Source organism: Scyliorhinus torazame, chromosome 14, assembly GCF_047496885.1.
Source record: "Scyliorhinus torazame isolate Kashiwa2021f chromosome 14, sScyTor2.1, whole genome shotgun sequence".
Lineage (NCBI taxonomy): Eukaryota > Metazoa > Chordata > Chondrichthyes > Carcharhiniformes > Scyliorhinidae > Scyliorhinus > Scyliorhinus torazame.
In genome coordinates this window covers 128222324-128244345 of record NC_092720.1, presented here as the reverse complement: position 1 = coordinate 128244345, position 22022 = coordinate 128222324, and the positions used below count along the sequence as shown (strand labels likewise).

Here is a 22022-nt window from a genome sequence, read left to right as displayed (position 1 = left end):
ACTGACTAACTGCTGGTCTCTGAAGTTGGGATTTTGCGGCGTTGTGTTGAAGGGAGACATTTGTCCCTGCTGTAGATATGATTCAGGTTGTGTTATTTCCATTACCTGAGGATCAATGTCTTGTCCATTTTTTTGATCCGTACTAAAACACTGGCAATTCTCAGTCTGCTCCTTGCAAGTTAAACATTCAATAAATTTCTTTAGCAAATCCTCAGCATCCTTCTGTGGCCGTGCAGCATTATTAATCTCTGTTCGGCTATAATGATCCTGAAGGTCAGCGCATAAACCTTTTTTCTTCGGGCTTGGACGAGGCGATTCTTTTGGCTTGTCTTCAGTTGGGCTTGAACAGTCATCAGCGCTGTGCCCTTCATTGTAGCATGAGAGACCTTCATGGTCATGCTGCTGTGTAGTGGAGCATGGTAGGCTGTTATAGCCTTCTTGCTGTTCACGTGAGCATGGCAGACTTGCATCATCTGCCGCTGGTTGGTCAGGAGAGGTTGCTAGACCCTCATGGTCTTGTTCCTGCAAGGACTGCACATTGGAGTCTTGCGTTGCTTCTATCGTGGAGGCTGTCCACGAGCTCTCTGTGGAGGCTTGTGACACTGGAGTCACTTCTTGTTCGTGCAAGGACTGCGCTCTGGAGTCTTGCGTTGCTTCTATCGTGGAGGCTGTCCACGAGCTCTCTGTCGAGGCTTGTGACACTGGAGTCACTTCTTGTTCGTGCAAGGACTGCGCTCTGGAGTCTTGCGTTGCTTCTATCGTGGAGGCTGTCCACGAGCTCTCTGTGGAGGCTTGTGACACTGGAGTCACTTCTTGTCCGTGCAAGGACTGCGCTCTGGAGTCTTGCATTTCTGCAATTGTGGAGTCTGTCCACGAGCTTGCTGTGGAGGCTTGTGACACTGGAGTCACTTCTGGTTCATGCGAGGACTGCGCTCTGGAGTCTTGCATGTCTTCTTTCATAGAGTCGGGAACGTTGAGCGGGACGTGGACCACGCTCTGTGTGGCAGCAGGGCGCTCTCCGTGTGCTTGCAGCGCTCCCTGTCTGTTAATGTCAGGCTGCAGCATCATCCGGTACTGATAAGTTGGGACGTCATATCTGCTGGATTGAAGATCCTCAAATCCGAAAAATGAATCCGCATCTGCGTCGGATTCAATGTGGGGGCCGCCAATGTGCAACACGAAAGGTTCGTCCGAGTCATAGTCGTATAGGACCACGGAGCTATCATTGGGCTCGCGAGGTCCGGAAACACTGTAAAGATCGTCATCGAAGTATTCGAGGTCGGAATCATCGGCTTGTGCGTAGGTAACTGCTTGTCGGAGGGTTCTTCGGAGGTCAAATTCATCTCCTGGGTCAATTTGCGGCACTGTGCTGTCATTCCAGGTGAGGGAAGGTTGTTTTACAGCTTCAACAGATTTTTGTTTTTTTGATTTGGGACGTTTCCCTTTTAAATTGGATTTGGGACGTTTCCCCTTTAAATTGGTGCAGTCTGGGGCCTCTGACATCCTGACGCTCGGTATGTAGCACGTAGGAAGCGACTGCGCATGCTCAAATCGCTGTTCCTTTACCGATGGCCGTTTTCTTGACTGCGCATGCGCAGCATCTCGCGCATGCGCAAACGAAACTTCCGGTTCTGCGCACTGCTCGCGCAACTGTGCTAGCGTGATACCTTTAGCAAGATGGCCGCCGACCTCGACCCAGCCCTCTCTCAGGCCCGGGATTTCGGCCTCTGGGAATTCGGCCTCCGGGATCCCGGCCACGAGGTGAGTACTGCAGCTTTTCTTACCTTTACTTGCCGATTGGATTGCGTTTTCTTCACAGTACTTGGAGAATTTGTCCAGGACTGCCTGGTAATCGTACCTTTGCTGCCTCCTGAAGAACCTGAACCTTGTGAATATTTCTCTTGCCCTTGCACCGGCGATGGTGAGGAGAAATTCAATTTTTTCGCTATCATCCAGGTCTTGGAGTTCAGCTGCCACCAGGAACAATTCGAACCATTGCCGGAATCGCCGCCAGTTTTCGTGGAGATCGCCGTGGCACTGGAGCGGCTGCGGAACCGGGAGCTCTATCATTTTGCCTGGGCACTGCTGGTTGTCTCTGTACACTGAGGTATGCCGGCAGGTATCGATCCACTCCTGTACCATGTGGTGTTGGGTGCTCTGGTGCACAGATGAGCCAACATAGTTGTATGTGGTACAACTCTATTTTATTATAACTCTTATAATACAGTTCGTTCTGGATACTCTGCACGTGCTGTCTCCCTGAGTGTGTTTGGTATTAGATCTGTCCTGGTCCTCCTCTGCAGCTAACACTGACCACCGGGGGTCGTGTCTGTGCTTTTATATCTTTCTGTCATTGGTTGTGGTGTTGTGTGTTCTGATTTGTCTGTTGGTGTGTCTATCATGATGTGTGTGTTTGAATATCATGACATAACATTTGCAATTCTCCAATCCTCTGACACTACCCATGTATTGAAGGAGAATTGGAAAAACATAGCTAGGGCCCCTACAATTTCCACCCTCACTTCCCTCCGTATTCTTGGAGGCATCTCATCCAATCCCTGATCCCTTAATCACTTTAGGTACAATCAACCTATCCAATACCTCCTCTATCAAATTTAAGCCCATCAAGTGACGGAAATACTTTCTCTTTCACCATGGCTTAGGTTGCAGCTTCTTCCTTGGTAAAGACAGATGCAAAGTATTCATTTAATGTCTCAGCCATGCCTCCTGCCTTCATGAATAATCCCATGTTGGCCCCTAATCGGCTCTACTCCTCCTCTTACCACCCTTTTATTATTTATATGCCTATAGAAAATGTTTGGATTCCCTTTGACGTTGGCTGCCAGTCTCTTTGCATACTCTTGCTTTGCTTCCCTGGTTTCCTTTTTAAATTCCCCTCTGAATCTTCTATATCAAGCCTGATTCCCAATTGCATTATCCACCCGATATCTGACATATGCACCCTTTTTTCTGCATCATCCTACTCTCTATCCCTTTTATCATCGAGGGAGCTCTGGATTTTTACCTTACCTGTACCTGAACAATCTTCTTTAAAGGTAACCTTTACTGTTCAGTAACTGTTCAGTTACAGTTCTGCCTGCTAATGTTTGAGTCCAATTTATCTAGGCCAGATCCATTCTTACACCATTGAAACTGGCTCTCTCCCACTCTCTCCCCAATTAATTATTCTTTCTCTGAATTGTTCTTTGTCCTTTTCTACAACCAACCTTAATCTTATGATAAAATGGTCACTGTCCCCTAAATGTTCCCCCAATGACACTGGATCCCATGCCAAGAACCAGGGCTAAGAATGCCGCCTTTCTTGTTGGACTGGAAATATAATGATGTAGAAAATTCTCCTGAACACACTATAGGAAATCTTGTCTCTCTCTCTGCCCTTTGCATTACTACTATTCCAGTATATGCTCGGATAAGTAAAGTCCCCCATGATAACTGCTCCATAATCCTTGCACTTCTGTAATTTCATTTCATTTGTTCCTCTACATTTCCCCACTAGTTGGTGTCCTATAGACTACACCAAATAATGTGGTTGGACCTTTTTTGTTCCTTAGGTCTAGCTAAATAGATTCTGTCCTTGACCGTTCTGGGACATAGTCTTTCTCCAGCATTGCAGTTCTTTTTAATCAATGCCACCACCCCTCTCCCTTTTCTTCCTTAGCTTTCCTGAACACCTTATATCCAGGAGTATTTAATACTCCTTCCTTGAGCCAGCTCTCTGTTACATCATCGTATTTCCACGTGCCTATCTGGACTGTCAGCTCATCAACCTCATTTACCATACTCTGTGCATTTACATATCTTCAGTGTTGGTGTATAAGTTGACCTTTGAAACCTCCAAATATCCCTCTAAAAACAGGGGTCGACTTACATAGCAAATATAAAATGAACTGCCGGATTGGGTAAGGATGGTTGACACATTTGTTACTTGCCTCACAGGATCTGCTCTGTGTGGGCTTGTCTTAAACTCCCGTGAATCTCACAACCCACTTCACCTGCTTGATTCTTGTGCCCACTTACAAGTGAGAAAAACATCCATTACTGGTCTGAAAAATGGAGGCTAATACTACTAATGCAAGTAGAACATGTCATGACAGGAAAAGGGGATTAACTCATTTGCTGAGTATGTGCAGAATTATGATCTTTGGGGCTGAGAAAATGGGGTTGTCATATATGCCTTATACACTGCAATCTAGGGTACAGGCACAGTGACCCTTATACGAACCTATAAATTAGAAGCAGGAGTAGGCCACTCTGCCCCTTGAGCCTGCTCCGCCATTCTAGGCTGACCTGATTGTAACCTCAACTTCACATTCCCGTCTGCTCCGAACTCCACATTTCCCTCTGCTCCAATCGCCTTTTCAGGAAGAGAGTTCCAAAGATTCTCCTCATTTCAGTCTTTTTTTTAGAAAATATTTTATTGAAGCATTTGTAATTTTCAGTTTACAGTTAACACTTTAACATTCCGACACATGCAAAAAAACCTAAAAACAACGTCCCCTACTGTCCCCGCCCTATTTCCTAATTACCCATGTACTAAGTTCCCTGTCCTTGTCTTACACTACCATGCCTCCCAATTTCCTCCCCCCCCCTCTTACTGTTGACGTTCAATTTTCCTTGAAGAAGTCGATGAATGGCTGCCACGTCTGGGCGAACCCCTGAATTGATCCTCTCAAGGCGAACGTAATATTTTCCAGCCTGAGAAACCCTGCAATGCCGCTGATCCACGCTCCTGACTTTGGGGGTTCCGAATCTCTCCATCCCAGCAAAATACGTCTCCGGGCCACCAGGGAGAAGAAGGCCAGAACATCAGCCTCCACCCCCGCCCCCCGGATCTTCCGATATCCCAAATATTGGCAATTCTGGACTCGGAGTCACACTCCCTTCCAGGACCTCGGACATAACGTCCGCAAATCCCTGCCAGAATCCCTCAACTTCGGACACGCCCAGAACATATGTACCTGATTCGCCGGGCTTCCCCCACAGCGTCCGCACCTATCCTCCCCTACCTCAAAAAACCTGCTCATCCGGGCTACCATCATGTGGGCCCTATGAACCACCTTGAACTGGATCAGGCTAAGTCTGGCACAAGACGAGGATGAATGAATTCTCTTCAAAGCCTTTCCCCATAATTCTCATCTGCACAATTTGTGTTCCTCTCTGGTTTTACCCCCTCGTTCCCACACGGCTGCCAAGCTAGTTTAAACTGAAGTTTGAAAGAAAATGTCAGGTGCAACTGCAGCATCATACTCTCTCGAGACACGGGATGCTGCATATGTTTTTTTCCCCCTGAACACTGGACTTGGCAGTCATTGGTTTAGCCTCAGGGAATAAAGACTTTAGCCAACAGAAAGTTTATTTATAATTGTTTTTCTGTAATTGCATGCCTTCTGGTATTCGCACAACTCTGGCTTCAGGCTGATAATGCACTTGCAGCAGCTGTCTAATACTCTTAAAAGATTTTGTCTGCACCCAATGGTAGTCCTCCTCTATCCAGGACCCAACTTAATAATAATAATAATCTTTATTATTGTCACAAGTAGGCTTACATTAACACTACAATGAAGTTACTGTGAAAATCCCCTGGTCGCAACACTCCAGTGCCTGTTTGGGTACACAGAGCGAGAACTCAGAACGTCCAATTCACCTAACAAGCATGTCTTTTGGCACTTGTGTGAGGAAACCGGAGCACCCGGAGGAAACCCACACAGACACAGGGAGAACGTGCAGACTCCACACAGACAGTGGCCCAAGCCAGGAATCGAGCCCGGGTCCCTGGCGTTGTGAAGCAACAGTGCTATCCACTGTGCTACTGTGCCGGCATCTTGGTGTGGCTGGCAGGTTCCAACTGCAGGTTTTTCAAAGCAAATGGTGGGGATGCGATAATCTGAATGAGGCTGGCATCAGAACGATTGCACAGTGGCGTAAAATATGCTCAACCAGTGAAAGGTAGTTTGAGATGAGACAATGGGTTGGACAAGAGGATGATGCCAACAGTTACTTCTCCTGTAACAGCAGCTCTGTGTTAGCAAAAGTAAAGTCTCCATAGTCCCAGGTGACCACAGGCTGCTTTCCCCTTTTGAGGAGGAGCTGACTGGTGGTGATTTAACCGGAGGATCACCACACCTCAGGCAAGGGGCAAGATTAAGAAGGCAGGGCCTCCATGAATAACCTCAGCCGGTATGGGAATTGAACCCATACTGTTGGCCTCACTCTACATCACTAACCAGGTGTCCAGCCAACTGAGCTAAACCTATTGTTCCCCTTCCTCATGGCGAGATGACGAGGTCTGCCCTCCAACAGAATTCACGAGCCCATGATTACCCCTCTAATAACAATAAAATGAAAGATCACTTTTCATTACCTTCCTCCATTCCTCAGGTGACATCATCCGAATCATGTCCTCAGGAACCAGATCCTTCAACATTTTGGGAATATGGAGAAACTGGGACTTATCGTCATTGAACTTCACTTTGTAAAGGAATGCGGCAATCTGGATGGCATCTTCCTTTGTGCACTGGTGGTAACCTCGCAAATACTTTGGTAACTCCTTGGAATAAAGAAGAGGGAAAGATCAAAAAGTATTTGCTTTCAATTGGCTGGTCTTTAATTATCAGCGAGACCTAATGGACTCCTCCACAATACGCCTCGACAGAGCTCCGTTGGTCTTTTTCCGTTCTGAAGATCCTGACTCGGGCGAGGTACAGTCTGTTGGTCACAGCAATCATTTCAGATAGGTCAGAGGATAGGAATCCTACAGTGAGTAACTCACCTGATTCACAAAACCTGTCCACCACCTACAAGTCAGGAGAGTGATGGAATACTCTACAGTTGCTTGGATGAGTGCAGCTCCATGGCCAATCAAGAAGCTCTTCCAGGACAAAGCAGCCCCCTTGATTGGCACCCCATCCACAGATAGTAGCTTCCTCCACCACCTGTAGCAGCCACCGTGTGTACCATCTACAAGATGCATTGCAGGAACTCACTCAGGTTCCTTGGACAGCACGTTCCAAACCCATAACCACTACCAAGATCAGTAGATACCTGGGAACCCCACCACCTGGAGGTTCCGCTTCCAAGTCCTCATCACCCTGACTTTGAAACATATCATAGAATTTACAGTGCAGAAGGAGGCCATTCGGCCCATCGAGTCTGCACCGGCTCTTGGAAAGACCATCCTACCCAAGGTCAACACCTCCACCCTATCCCCATAACCTAGTAACCCCACCCAACACTAAGGGCAATTTTGGACACTAAGGGCAATTTATCATGGCCAATCCACCTAACCTGCACATCTTTGGACTGTGGGAGGAAACCGGAGCACCCGGAGGAAACCCACGCACACACGGGGAGGATGTGCAGACTCCGCACAGACAGTGACCCAAGCCGGAATCGAACCTGGGACCCTGGAGCTGTGAAGCATTTGTGCTATCCACAATGCTACCGTGCTGTTCCTTCACTTACACCGGGTCAAAGTCCTGAAACTCCCTTCCTAACAGCACTGTGGGTGTACCTACACCACATGGACTGCTGTAGTTCGAGAAGGCAGCTCACCACCACCATCTCAAGGACAATTGGGGATGGGCAATAAACGCTGGCCTGGCCAGCGAAATCTGCATCCATTAAATGAATAAAAAATGCTCATTGTGCATTGGCAATGAGTGCTTGGTGGCAATATAAACATCAGTGGCACGGTGATCAAGTTTGTTGACATTCTCCACTGGTGCACATTCCCAGCATAAATCTTTGAATAGTGATGCTGTACAGGAAACATACTCTCCATCCTCAGCACTGAGGGGCACGGAGGTTATACTCTCCCTACTGCCCCCTGCAGGCATCAAGTATCCCAGCATAGGCCGGCTATAGAGATTGGATTTTCTGATGAGCGTGGCCACTACCTAGGTGTGGCCCCTTTGAACTTAACAGAGGGGAAGATATGTTCCCCACATGCCAGCTGCATGGCTGTCCAATCAATTTCTTCCTCTACCTACACAAGAGCCTCCCTCATTGCTCACTTAAGCATCATCTCCATATCCAGGGTCTGACAGGGAGTGTTTGTCACTGAACACGTCTGTGCTGTAGATGGCCCAGTGGTGCAGTGAGTTAATGTACCGTCCTCTGTCACACGGAGCTATGTAGACCTGGAAGGATCCTCAAACTAAAATCAACAATAACCTGGGCCAGGGAGACCCAGGGGTAGCACCTGTGTCACAGGCCCAGGGTTGTTGCAATCTCAGAGATGCCATTTTAGGATGAGACCTGACCCCTCTCAAATAGGCCTGAAAGATGACATGGCTCCCATTTGTAAAAGAGTACGACAGTTCGCGCTGGTAAACGAGTCAGTATTTCTCCCTCAATCAGCATTAATAAAGAAGATTATCTACTCATGGTTCAAAATTGGCCGGCCACTCATTCCCCAGTGGTCGGCAGTCCCGATGGACAGGGGCGGTCAGTCGCTCACCTGTGGACGGGGGTGGGTCAGTCACTCCCCTGTGGACGGGGGTGGGTCAGTCACTCCCCTGTGGACGGGGGTGGGTCAGTCACTCCCCTGTGGACGGGGGTGGGTCAGTCACTCCCCTGTGGACGGGGGTGGGTCAGTCACTCCCCTGTGGACGGGGGTGGGTCAGTCACTCCCCTGTGGACGGGGGTGGGTCAGTCACTCCCCTGTGGACGGGGGTCAGTCACGCCCCTGTGGACGGGGGTCAGTCACTCCCCTGTGGACGGTCAGTCGCTCCCCTGTGGACGGGGGTCAGTCGCTCCCCTGTGGACGGGGGTCAGTCGCTCCCCTGTGGACGGGGATCAGTCGCTCCCCTGTGGACGGGGGTCAGTCACTCCCCTGTGGACGGGGGTCAGTCACTCCCCTGTGGACGGGGGTCAGTCACTCCCCTGTGGACGGGGGTCAGTCACTCCCCTGTGGACGGGGGTCAGTCACTCCCCTGTGGACGGGGGTCAGTCACTCCCCTGTGGACGGGGGTCAGTCACTCCCCTGTGGACGGGGGTCAGTCACTCCCCTGTGGACGGGGGTCAGTCACTCCCCTGTGGACGGGGGTCAGTCACTCCCCTGTGGACGGGGGTCAGTCGCTCCCCTGTGGACGGGGGTCAGTCGCTCCCCTGTGGACGGGGGTCAGTCGCTCCCCTGTGGACGGGGGCCAGTCACTCCCCTGTGGGCGGGGGCCAGTCACTCCCCTGTGGACGGGGATCAGTCGCTCCCCTGTGGACGGGGATCAGTCACTCCCCTGTGGACGGGTGTGGGTCAGTCACTCCCCTGTGGACGGGTGTGGGTCAGTCACTCCCCTGTGGACGGGGGTCAGTCACTCCCCTGTGGACGGGGGTCAGTCACTCTCCTGTGGACGGGGGTCAGTCACTTCCCTGTGGACGGGGGTCAGTCACTCCCCTGTGGACGGGGGTCAGTCGCTCCCCTGTGGACGGGGGTCAGTCGCTCCCCTGTGGACGGGGGTCAGTCGCTCCCCTGTGGACGGGGGTCAGTCGCTCCCCTGTGGACGGGGGCCAGTCACTCCCCTGTGGGCGGGGGCCAGTCACTCCCCTGTGGACGGGGATCAGTCGCTCCCCTGTGGACGGGGATCAGTCACTCCCCTGTGGACGGGGGTCAGTCACTCCCCTGTGGACGGGGGTCAGTCACTCCCCTGTGGACGGGGGTCAGTCACTCCCCTGTGGGCGGGGGTCAGTCACTCCCCTGTGGGCGGGGGTCAGTCACTCCCCTGTGGGCGGGGGTCAGTCACTCCCCTGTGGACGGGGGTCAGTCACTCCCCTGTGGACGGGGGTCAGTCACTCCCCTGTGGACGGGGGTCAGTCACTCCCCTGTGGACGGGGGTCAGTCACTCCCCTGTGGACGGGGGTCAGTCGCTCCCCTGTGGACGGGGGCCAGTCACTCCCCTGTGGACGGGGGCCAGTCACTCCCCTGTGGACGGGGGCCAGTCACTCCCCTGTGGACGGGGGCCAGTCACTCCCCTGTGGACGGGGGCCAGTCACTCCCCTGTGGACGGGGGCCAGTCACTCCCCTGTGGACGGGGGCCAGTCACTCCCCTGTGGACGGGGGCCAGTCACTCCCCTGTGGACGGGGGCCAGTCACTCCCCTGTGGACGGGGGCCAGTCACTCCCCTGTGGACGGGGGCCAGTCACTCCCCTGTGGACGGGGGTGGGTCAGTCACGTCCTCAATGGATGGGGCCGGTAATTCGCTCCCCCCTGGACGGGGCCCCATCACTCACCTGTGGATAATGGAACAATATATCTGCTTTGAGATCTCTGCCAGGAAAGACATTGAGCCACAGCTTTCTCATGAACAGCACCTTGTAAGCCACAGAGATAGAAGTGCCTGCAAAACAACATGAAGACATAGTATTAGTACAGACAGGAGGCGATTTCAACTTTATAAACTTGGCATAGTTCTGAGAGACTTACCATCCTTCGTAGGCTTTTCTTTCTTGACCCAGTCAGTTACGTGCCTCACATAATCAAAGAAGAAATCTCCTTCAGGGAAGCTGATAACCTAAAAGCACAAAGGTCAGAATCTCTGAGACCTCACTGAGCTGTAAATGAAGAACTGAAATCCCTGCATCATTGTAGCACCATCGATCACACACGAGGCGAGACGTAAAGAACTTCAATCGAGGCTTTATTGAGCAGACTTGTTCAGACTCGTTCCCCAGCAGCTCAGTCACAGAATGCAGCTGCGAGGATTAACTCAGGTTCTTATACCCCGCCTATCTGGGTGGAGCCCAGTAGGCGGCGGATCCAATCGGGATCCAGCATCAGTCCTCCAATGGCTCCTCGGCATTCATGGTGTACCGTATTACCCTTAATACATACCACCACAATCATCAAAACAGGGTCCAGAGCAGCCATCCACTCACCCCTAAAGAGGCAGATAGTTAATCAGCCCCGGGAAGTTAATCAATCCTCCCTCGGGGAGTTAATCAATCAGCCCCAGGGGTTAGTCAATCAGCCCCAGGGGAGTTAATCAATCATCCCCGGGGGAGTTTATCAGTCCTCCCAAGGGGAGTTAATCAATCAGACCCTGGGTGTCATGATATGCAAACATGCAGCTAATGAACACACAGAATAGGACACGACCAATGAGCAGTCAGGACACTCAGGGGTGGTATCTCACAATAAAGGGGATGAGGCACTCACCCCCCGCCTCTTTCCACAGACCAACATCTACAGAGTGAGACCAGGGTGTATCCTCAGCATCACACCCCAGCACGTGGCTTAGAGTAAGGCTGGTTCAGTCAGACTGAGTTACTACATTTAGATTAGCAGAGAGTCGAACTCATCGAGGACTGTGCTAATAGTTCAATAAAACACATTAAACTCACTTCAAAGTCTGGAGCATCTTTTACTCAAAACTGCATCAAGTGGCAGCTTGTGTTATTCCAAATTACATAACACAACATGATACCAGGAGTCTGTTCAATCTAGTTAGTTCAACTCAGCAAGATCCGTGACGACCAGCGAATGTATACCGGCACAACGGAAAAGATTCAGGCTCCTCACCAGCTCGGGGCCTCCGGCAATCTCAGTGCCAACTGGCGGACATTCAAGCAGAAATTTCAGCTTTACGTCGAAGCATCAGACCTCAGTGATGCGTTTGATGCACGGAAGACAGCTCTTTTCCTCACCACAGCGGGTGATCACGCCTTGGAAGTATTCAACTCCTTTCACTTCGCTGAAGACCAGGACAAGACAAAGTTTCAGACCATCCTAGACAAGTTTGACAGCCACCGTGAGATGCACACCAATGAAATCTTCGAGCGCTAGATATTTAAGCAGCGATTGGAAGGTAAAGATGAATCCTTCAACTCATATTTAACTAACCTTAGACTGCTAGCGCAATCCTGCAACTTCGGTGATATCACTGACTCCATGATCAGAGACCAAATCATTTTTGGAGTTCACTCTAATCCTCTGAGAGAGCAGTTACTGAAGATTAAGCCGATGACCCTGCCAGTCGTGATTGAAACATGCACAGTGCACGAGCACGCTGAAAATCGCTATTCCCAGTACAAAACGACAGAAAATGATAAACTGGCCTCCCACGAGGCGGAGAGTGTGCAGGCCATTTCCCGGATGCAGCACCTCAACATTGACGAAAGCGGCCATTTCGCGCGCTCTTCGCAGGGCCCGATGTATGCGCGATGCGAACGGGATAACAAAGCGGCCGAAACCCGCGCTGCGCATGTGCAACGGCGCACGGAGCATCAGGACACCGTCGTCATGACGTGTTCGAACTGTGGCACCGTCTATTTAAAGAAACGCTGCCCTGCAAGAGGCAGACGCTGTTTAAACTGCGGGAAGCCAGGCCACTATGCAGCCCTGTGCAGATCTGCACCACCAGTCAGGAGCCAGCGCTCCCAATTCCGACGACGGCGCATCCAGAATGTGCAACAACGCCTACAGGATTCTGATCCCGGCAGTGCAACGGATCCAGATGATGATTGCCTGGACAACGCCTACCATGTGGGCATTATTACAAAGTGTGAATATGCCACACCAGACTCATCGCAAGTCCAATCAATCCTAGCTGTGGATTCCGAGGACGAATGGCGAGCAGTGATGAAGGTCAACCACTGCTCCATCCAGTTCAAGCTGGACACAGGTGCCTCTGCCAACCTCCTCTCACAGGCAGATTTCAGATGCATTAAGAAGCCCCCCACGGTCCTTTCAGCTGCCTGCAAGCTTCTGGATTACAACGGGAATGCCATCACGGCACTGGGATCCTGCCATCTGCACCTATCCAACCGACGCACACAAGCACGGTTACGCTTTGAAATTGTTAAGCCGGACAGGGCATCCCTACTAGGTGCGCACGCCTGCAAGCAGCTGAACCTCCTTCAAAGGGTTTACACCACGACATCCTCCCATGTGGATCTTCAGGCCGGCATTGACGACATCCTCGCCCAGTATCCAGATGTGTTCAACGGGGTGGGCACGCTGCCGTATCGATACAAGATTCTGCTACGGCCTGATGCCAAGCCAGTGGCACCACGACGAGTCCCTGCTCCACTGAGAGAGCGCCTGAAGGCACAGCTCAAGGATCTTCAGCAAAAAGACATCATATCCAAGGTCACCGAACCGACTGACTGGGTCAGCTCGATGGTGTGCGTAAAGAAGCCTTCGGGGGACCTGCGCATCTGCAATGATCTCAATAAGAATATCATGCAGGAACACTACCCCATCCCGAAGCGGGAGGAACTCACGAGTGAGATGGCACATGCGCGCTTGTTCCCCAAATTGGGTGCATCACAGGGATTTTGGCAAATCCAGCTGGATGAGTCCAGCAGAAGGCTCTGCACCTTCAACACGCCTTTTGGCAGATACTGCTACAATCGCATGCCATTTGCATCATCTCGACATCGGAGATATTCCATCACATCATGGAGCAGATGATGGAGGGCATTGAAGGGGTTCGTGTGTACGTGGACGACATCATCATATGGTCCACGACCCCTGAAGGACATGTGTCCCGTCTCCAGAAGGTATTCCGCCGTGTACATGCCAACGGCCTAAAGTTAAAAAAGTCCAAATGTTGTATTGGCAAATCGATGCTCAAGTTCCTAGGCGACCAGATCTCACAGCATGGTGTGCGCCCGGACAAAATCAAGGCCATCGAGGCGATGAAGGTCCCAGAGGACAAAAAGGCGTTGCTGCGCTTCTTGGGTATGGTCAATTTTCTGGGCACATTCATTCCAAACATGGCCACACAGACCACGGCCCTATGCAACCTGGTGAAAAAGTCAACTGCCTTTGAGTGGAAGGCGGCACACCAGACAGAGTGGCTGGAGTTGAAAGCCAAGCTCACCACTGCCCCTCTCCTGGCATTCTTCGACCCGGACCGGGAGACAAAGATGTCCACAGATGGGAGTCAGGATGGCATCGGTGCGGTGTTGCTTCAACGAGATGACACATCATCCTGGGCACCAGTAGCCTATGCATCAAGGGCGATGACGCCCACTGAAACCAGATATGCACAGATTGAGAAGGAGTGCTTGGGCCTTCTCACCGGCATCCTCAAATTTCATGATTATGTCTACGGATCATAGACCTCTGGTCCACATCATCCACAAGGACCTGAATGACATGATGCCTCGGTTGCAGAGAATCCTGCTTAACCTTAGGAGGTATGACTTCAACTTGGTGTACACACCTGGCAAGAAGCTCATCATCGCTGATACATCGTCCCGCTCCGTCACCTTGCCCAGTGAGCTGGGGATCATCCAGCACATCGAATCGCAGGTGCAGCTGTGTGCTAGCACTCTCCCGGCGACAGATGAGAAGGTAGTTCTCATCCGTGATGAGACAGCCAAAGACCCCCCCTTGCAGCGCGTCATCGACAACCTCACCAATGGCTGGCAGAAAGGGCAGTGCCCACAATTTTACAATGTGAAGGACGACCTGACGGTGATTGATGGTATCCTCCTCAAGCTGGACAGGATTGTCATTCCGCTCAGTCTCCAGAGCTTGGTGCTGCACCAGATTCATGAGGGACACCTGGGCGTCGAAGTGCAGACGCAGAGCCCGGCAAGCTGACTACTGGCCCGGCATCAGCCAGGACATAACGAACATGGTCCTGAACTGTGCTACCTGTCAGCGGTTCAGCCAGCGCAGAGCAAGGAGACTCCATCAGCATGACATAGTGACCTCTGCGTGGTCCAAGGTTGGCATCGACCTCTTTCATGCGAATGGTTGCGACTACGTATTGATCATTGACTATTTCTCGAATTACCCTGAGGTGCTGAAGCTCCCGGACCTCACCTCTTGGGCCGTCATCAAAGCCTGTAAGGAGACGTTCTCAAGGCATGGCATCCCAATCACAGTCATGAGCGACAATGGCCCGTACTTTAACAGTCGAGCATGGTTCACGTTTGCCAGGTCATACAATTTCCAGCATGGCACCGCCAGTCCACACTATCCGCAGTCCAATGGAAAAGTCGAGAAAGGGGTGCACATTGTGAAACAGCTGATCTGCAAGGCCGCGGACTCTGCTTCCGACATACACCTTGAAATGCTCGCGTACAGGGCGACTCCATTGTCCACTGGCATGTCACCGGCTCAACTCCTGATGAACGGGGACCTGCGGACGACACCTCCAGCCGTACACCTGCCCAACCTGGATCACCTCCCGGTGCTGCAGAAGATGCAGCAGCTCAGAGACCGTCAAAAGCAGGGCTATGATGTCCATGCCACCGATCTCCCCGGCAGACACTGTCAGGATCACGATGCCGGATGGTGGGTGGTCTGCCCCGGCTGTCGTTGTTCGACAGGCCGCGCCCCGCTCTTATGTTGTACGTATAGCTGATGGCTCCATCGTGCGAAGGAATCGATGGGCACTGCGCAATGTTGCCTGCCCGCAACCACTTTCTCCTCCATTTCCATATGTTGAATTGCCACCTCCTGATACCTCGCACCACGAGGACACCAGTCAGGCTTCCATCCCGCCTGTCAAGGCGCCGACGTCCCCTCCGCCACCTCTCCGCCGCTCGACCAGGATCAGGCGCACGCCTCAGAGACTGGACTTGTGAACATTTGATTTGTTTGCTGTGTTCTGTTGTTCTCCGTCAGTCACATTCGACACATTCACATGTAAATACATTCACATACGCCAACAAAACATAATAAAAGGGGAGATGTCATGATATGCAAACATGCAGCTAATGGAACATGGAATAGGACACGACCAATGAGCAGTTAGGACACTCAGGGGTGGTATCTCACTATTAAAGGGATGAGGCACTCACACCCCGCCTCTTTCCACAGACCAACATCTACAGAGTGAGACGGTGTATCCTCAGCATCACACCCCAGCACGTGGCTTAGAGCGAGGCTGGTTCAGTTAGACTGAGTTACTACACTTAGATTAGCAGAGAGTCGAACTCATTGACAACTGTGCTAATAGTTCAATAAAACACATTGAACTCACTTCAAAGTCTGGAGCATCTTTTACGCAAAATTGCATCAAGTGGCAGCTTGTGTTATTCCAAATTACATAGTGGGGGGGGGTGGGGGTGGGGTGGGTGGGGGTGAGGTGGGCGGGGCGGGGGTGAGGTGGGGGGGCGGGGGTGAGGTGGGGGAGGCGGGGGTGAGGTGGGGGAGGCGGGGGTGAGGTGGGGGAGACGTGGGTGAGGTGGGGGTAAGGTGGGGGGGGCGGGGGTGAGGTGGGGGGGTGGGGGGTGGGGGTGAGGTGGGGGGGTCAGGTGGAGAGGTGGGGGGGTGAGGGTGAGGTGGAGGGGGCGGGGGTGAGGTTGGGGGGGTGAGGAGGGGGGGCGGGGGTGAGGAGGGGGGGGGCGGGGGTGAGGTGGGGGGGCAGGGGTGAGGAGGGGGGGCGGGGGTGAGGTGCGGGGGCGAGGGTGAGGAGGGGGGGCGAGGGTGAGGTGGGGGGCGAGGGTGAGGTGGGGAGGCGAGGGTGAGGTGGGGAGGCGAGGGTGAGGTGGAGGGTTGAGGTGGGGGGGCAGGGGTGAGGTGAGGGGCAGGGGTGAGATGGGGGGGTTGAGGTGGGGGGGCGGGGGTTAGGTGGGGGGCGGGGATGAGATGGGAAGGTCTCTGCGGAATGCTGACAGAGGGAGTGAAGGGAAGATGTGTTTGATGGTGGCATCATTAATAATAATAATCTTTATTATTGTCACAAGTAGGCTTACATTAACACTGCAATGAAGTTACTGTGAAAAGCTCCGAGTCGCCACATTCCGGCGCCTGTTCAGGTACACAGAGGGAGAATTCAGAATGTCCAAATGTGGGAAAAAAACTGGAGGACCCGGAGGAAACCCACGCAGACACGGGGAGAACGTATAGACTCCGCACAGACAGTGACACAAACTGGGAATCGAACCTGGGACCCTGGTACTGTGAAGCAACCGTGCTAACCACTGTGCTACCGTGCTGCCCAATTATGGATCAGTCCTGGAAAATCCAGGATAGCTAGTCACCCTGTGCTGATGAGTGTTGGAAATTTCAATCATATTAATTTTCACGCCTGTTGATAAATGGGCGTCATACCCCAATATAAATGGTGTAAATGTTTTACCTTATCTTCAACTTGTAAGAAGAGGCTGAGGCCTTCAGAGGAGCTGAGCTTTAAACGAGTGGTGATACTTTCACAGAGATCCTTGGCTTTGGTACTGGTGAAAATCTCAAATGCCTGTCGGAATAGAGAGTGAGGAGGGAATGAACAGCAGCACCGTCTGACATTCCAAAAGTGGGAGGCTGGGAAAGCCACTCACCTCATCGGTGTCATTGGGGAAGTAAATCTTATGCAGGATCTTGGTGCTCCAGAGCTGGATGGCCTCCACCTCCAGCAGGTGTGGGGGATTCTTCCGAGATCCACACCTGTTGGCAAAAACAGCAGCTGCCGGGTCAGTGATTGATGGTTCTGTTTATACACAAGACACCCCAACCCAGGTGGCATTCCTGCAGCACCTGAACCGCTGTGTTAAGCAACATTTACAAGTGTGAACAAATATACTTAACATATGTGTGTGTGCACAGTCATGTAGAAAGACACAATATATATGTACCCAGACACAGGTACATGTATATGGACACATGGAATGGAATTATCCGGTCGTTCCCATCAATAGCATCCCTCCGCCCGCAGGTTCCCTTGCGGTGGTGGGTGTGACCAACGGGACACCCTTCGACAACAGCAGGATCAGATGATCCCGTCATTGCCCAATGGTGGCCCACCTCCGTCATCGCAAAATATGGCCCGTTAGCTGTGAGTGCAAATCCCGTCAAGGAGGCTAAATATTGCAAGAGGCCAAAAACGGGATTTGCGCCAGCGAGATTTTGGAACGGGACCTTATTATTGGGTTATTGGGACCGTATTATTGGGTTATTGGGACCTTATTATTGGGTTATTGGGACCTTATTATTGGGTTATTGGGACCTTATTATTGGGTTATTGGGACCTTGTTATTGGGTTCACGCCCAGGAAGGGCGTAAAACAGATTAACATGATTCGTTAGCATGTACTTAGCCGGGTTAACGTCGCATCTTCAGCCCTCATCGAATCTTTCCACATTGCGTTGACGCAAATTACTACAGCTCCTTAAAGGCTGGAACCAGGCACCATGTCCTCCAAGAGGGAGGCAGGAGGCGAGCAGTGAGCACCACTGTCTCCACTGAGCACCAAGGGAAACCAAGTGGACAGAGACCATTGGCCAGCTCCTGGGGATGCTCCGGGGGACTCAACATATGATGTACCTGTACAGGAGGCTTAAGTGATGAGGCGTGACATCAATGAGATCTCTGAATTATGCAGCCCAAGTAAGAAGGGTGCCTATTAGCTCTGCCTCTCCCTGAAGCAGAAATAAATTTTGCCCGCGAGCATTCCTGAGACACTAATTGGCCATCAAAAATTAATCCTTAACAAAGTCAACTCCCACAGTCTCAAAGTCAATGAATGGGATGAATCCTCAGGGCTCAAAGCTCGATGGCATGGGATCAAAGGCAATGGGGTCACTTCTCTGCAGAGGCCCTGACCCCTGCCAGTCAGGATTCAGTAGCCCTCGGCAAGGCAGACTTAACAGTCCAGTTGAACTTGGATAGGCGGGATGAGGAAGCTCATGATCCTCCTATAAGAACCCCCATGGTAGTGAGATTAAGGGAGGGGAAACCCAGATGAAAGGCTACAGGTGAGTCTAAGTGGGCGAAGGGGTAGGCCGGAGCCATCCATGGTCTGGAGATAGGAGGGCACCTGAGCTGCAAGTATGCGATTGCTGCAGTCAAGCCTTTGGGACTGGCTCATTCCAGGCCAAGGAGGCCAATGGGTCAGGGGAGATAATGATGGTCAGCAGCTGCGACACCAACCTGGCTCTGGACTACATCTGCTTTGTTCTGGACCTGGCCCAGCAAGATGAGTAAGCTACATAGCTGGTCTGCCATGATGCAGGGGGTGCTAGATTCCACCCATGTTGCTCTCCGTGCCCTGTGGCACCAAGGAGTTCCCTTCATCAACTGGCAAGGGTTCCAGTCCCTCAGAGTCCAGCTGGTGTGCGACCACCAAATACGGGTCATGCATGTGTGTACCTGTTTTCCAGGGAAAATGCTAATAAAGATTATTATTAAATATTGTTGTTGCTCATCAACGGCTCAGAATCGTTAATCCACCTCCCAGTGACATGGCGCTTCTCCCCATTGGAACACAGTTGTTTTCATTGGCCCACCATGTCCATCAGATGGTTGTGGGAGGAAACCCACGAAGACACGTGGAGAAAGTGCAGGCTCCGCACAGTGACCCAAGTGGGAATCGAACCTGGTTGAGCAATCACTGTGCTACTGCGCTGCGTAATGCAGTGACATATCAAAATGCGACAAGTGACAATCTATCTCAACCAGTAGCGCCTAAATTCACCCCTGCCCACACTGTGCTCCTACAATTCCGTAGCCTTGCAAACCCTCCCACTACACATAGGTGTATTCCCAGGATGTGCATCAGAGGTGGAGATGGCCTGTTGCCTTTCACGCCTTTTTGCCTGATATGCCTTAAGAGCGTCCTCTGGAGGGCCCTGGTCTACTTTCAGGTGGCACTGGTGTTGTCATGTCACCCTTTTCTGCCCGCTGTGCCTGACTTGCATCAGTCTCAGGTAGGGGGGATTCAGATATGCTTGGGCACTCCCGGATCTTCTGTATGAAGGGCCCTGGGCTATGTTCCAGTGGATCCTCCTCCCTCCGGGTGCTCCTGGGCCCCTGGGCTACTCCATGGGATGGAGGGGCAGCTGGAGTGAGCTCCAGAAGCCTCAACATCATCTGGTGCTGCCAGCCCTGGAGGCTCACCAATGTCTGCACCATGCAGTTGAAGTCCTCAGCCGTGGTACTCAGAGACTGAGCAATGCTTCAGAGTTCTCCTGCCATGGATCTAACTTTGAGCCCCAGGCTTTCCACTGCGGATGCCACCCTTTCAATGTCGGCCTGGGTGCATCGCATTGCCGGCACCATCTCCTGCATCAGATGGCTGTGGAACTCCTCAAGGGGCTTTTCACAGTCACTTCATTTACCCCCCCCCCCCCCCCCCTCCTGGCACAACATTTACATCTCCAGCAGCTGAGGCACAACGTGTCCACAGGCCCGACACCTGGCTGGGCACAGCTGTGTCCTGGGATCCAGCAGACCTCCAACAGTCTGATTCCTGGGATGTCCCTGCCTCCACCTGGTGTTCATCAGAAGCAGTGTGGTGCTCACCAGAATGTGACCCAGAAGCCTGCCTGCTAAGATTGCCCACCAGGGTGTGTGTCTCTGCGATGGTGGGTGGTGCGGATGAAAGCCAGGATGCTTCTACACTTTCCTCCTCCGACATCTCCGCGATCCTGCTGATGGTGGGCCATGGGACCCTGTTGGTGAATGGGTCAGGCTGAAAGGAAGATGGTATTAATACATGGCCAGGGAAATGGTCTGCGATACACGGACACACTTGAGGTTGATCATCTGGATGAACGTACAGAGGCTCCTCACTTTTCTCTGGCAGGCCCACCTCACTCTCAGCTCAGAGGGGAGGCCAGCTCCTGCTCCTACCCTCTGAGTTCCAGGGCTCCCCCTCAAAAGGAGGTAGGATCCTCAGCTTGGGCATCGCACCGCCCGTCTTTGCTCACTTGCAACAGTTGTGGGCAAGTTTCTCCTGCAGAAACACAAATGGGGATGATGTTAGCTAGCTACCTGGCAGGTCAGATGTCAATGAATCCTGGCAAGTATGGGAACTGTGCCCAAGAAGGGTGGGGTTCTGAAGACGAGTGCCAGGGGATATGAGGAAGCTTGTGGGAGGTTGGGTGCAGCATGTGGAGTAGAGGTGACATTCCGAGGGGTGACAGCAAGGTGGCGTTCAGAGAGGATACAGAGACCACTTACCCTGGCAGAACGGAGTAGATCATTGCTCCATGGCATCTAGCATGTGGGTGAGAACACCCTCTGTAAATCTAGGAATAGGTTTCCTCGCTGCCATCCTCCTTGAATGTGAGCAAGTGCAGTGGAGCCGTTTAAATGCAGCGCCCCCTTGAGTAACGTGCTTAGATGACCCCCAAGGCGGGCAAATCAGACGTATTTCATGTGCAGTGTTTTCACATGGGGAAAGTTCATTTTTCAATGTGCCTAAAAATTCCAGTCCGGAGTGTGCCAATGGGAATCACACCAGTTTTCGCACCAAGATTGTCACTGATATTTTTAGCAAATATTCCGCCCCTGTAATGTTTATATACTCAGACACAGCTACATGTATATAGACATAATTTATATATATCCAGACACAGGTACATGTATATAGACACAATGTATATATACCAGATACAGGTACATGTATATAGACACAATGTATATATACCCAGATACAGAACATGTATATAGACAAAATTTATAAATACCCAGATAGACACAATGTATATATACCCAGACACAGCTACATGTATATAGACACAATGTATATATACCCAGACACAGCTACATGTATATAGACACAATGTATATATACCCAGACACAGCTACATGTATATAGACACAATGTATATATACCCAGACACAGCTACATGTATATAGACACAATGTATATATACCCAGACACAGCTACATGTATATAGACACAATGTATATATACCCAGACACAGCTACATGTATATAGACACAATGTATATATACCCAGACACAGCTACATGTATTTTTTTTTTAAAATAATATTTTATTGAAAATTTTTGGTCAACCAACACAGTACATTGTGCATCCTTTACACAACATTGTAACAATACAGATAATAATGACCTTTTTAAATTTAAACAAAAACAACAACAAATAAATAAATATTAAATAACAAAAAATAAAAACTAGCCCTAATTGGCAACTGCCTTGTCTCAGGCCACCCCCCCCCCCATCCCCCCCATCCCTCCCCCCCCCCCCATCCCCCCCATCCCTCCCCCCCCCCCCCCCCCAAGTCCTGGGCCGCTGCTGCTGCCTTCTTTGTTCTCCCCTATCTATCTTTCCGCAAGATATTCGACGAACGGTTGCCACCGCC

At 51.5% G+C, this 22022-nt stretch overlaps 1 protein-coding gene across 2 annotated transcripts in view; it reads right to left on the bottom strand.

Annotated features, from left to right (window-relative positions):
- Positions 1-22022, bottom strand: part of LOC140390030 (unconventional myosin-VIIa-like) — a 172919-nt gene that overhangs the window by 17969 nt on the left and 132928 nt on the right. For both annotated transcript variants that reach the window (XM_072474873.1, XM_072474874.1), the window contains exons 19-23: positions 17254-17359; positions 17058-17171; positions 10439-10526; positions 10246-10352; positions 6383-6568 (exon numbers count right to left, since the gene is read on the bottom strand). In XM_072474873.1, coding sequence (XP_072330974.1) covers positions 6383-6568; positions 10246-10352; positions 10439-10526; positions 17058-17171; positions 17254-17359 — 601 coding nt within the window. The remainder of the gene's footprint in view (positions 1-6382; positions 6569-10245; positions 10353-10438; positions 10527-17057; positions 17172-17253; positions 17360-22022) is intronic.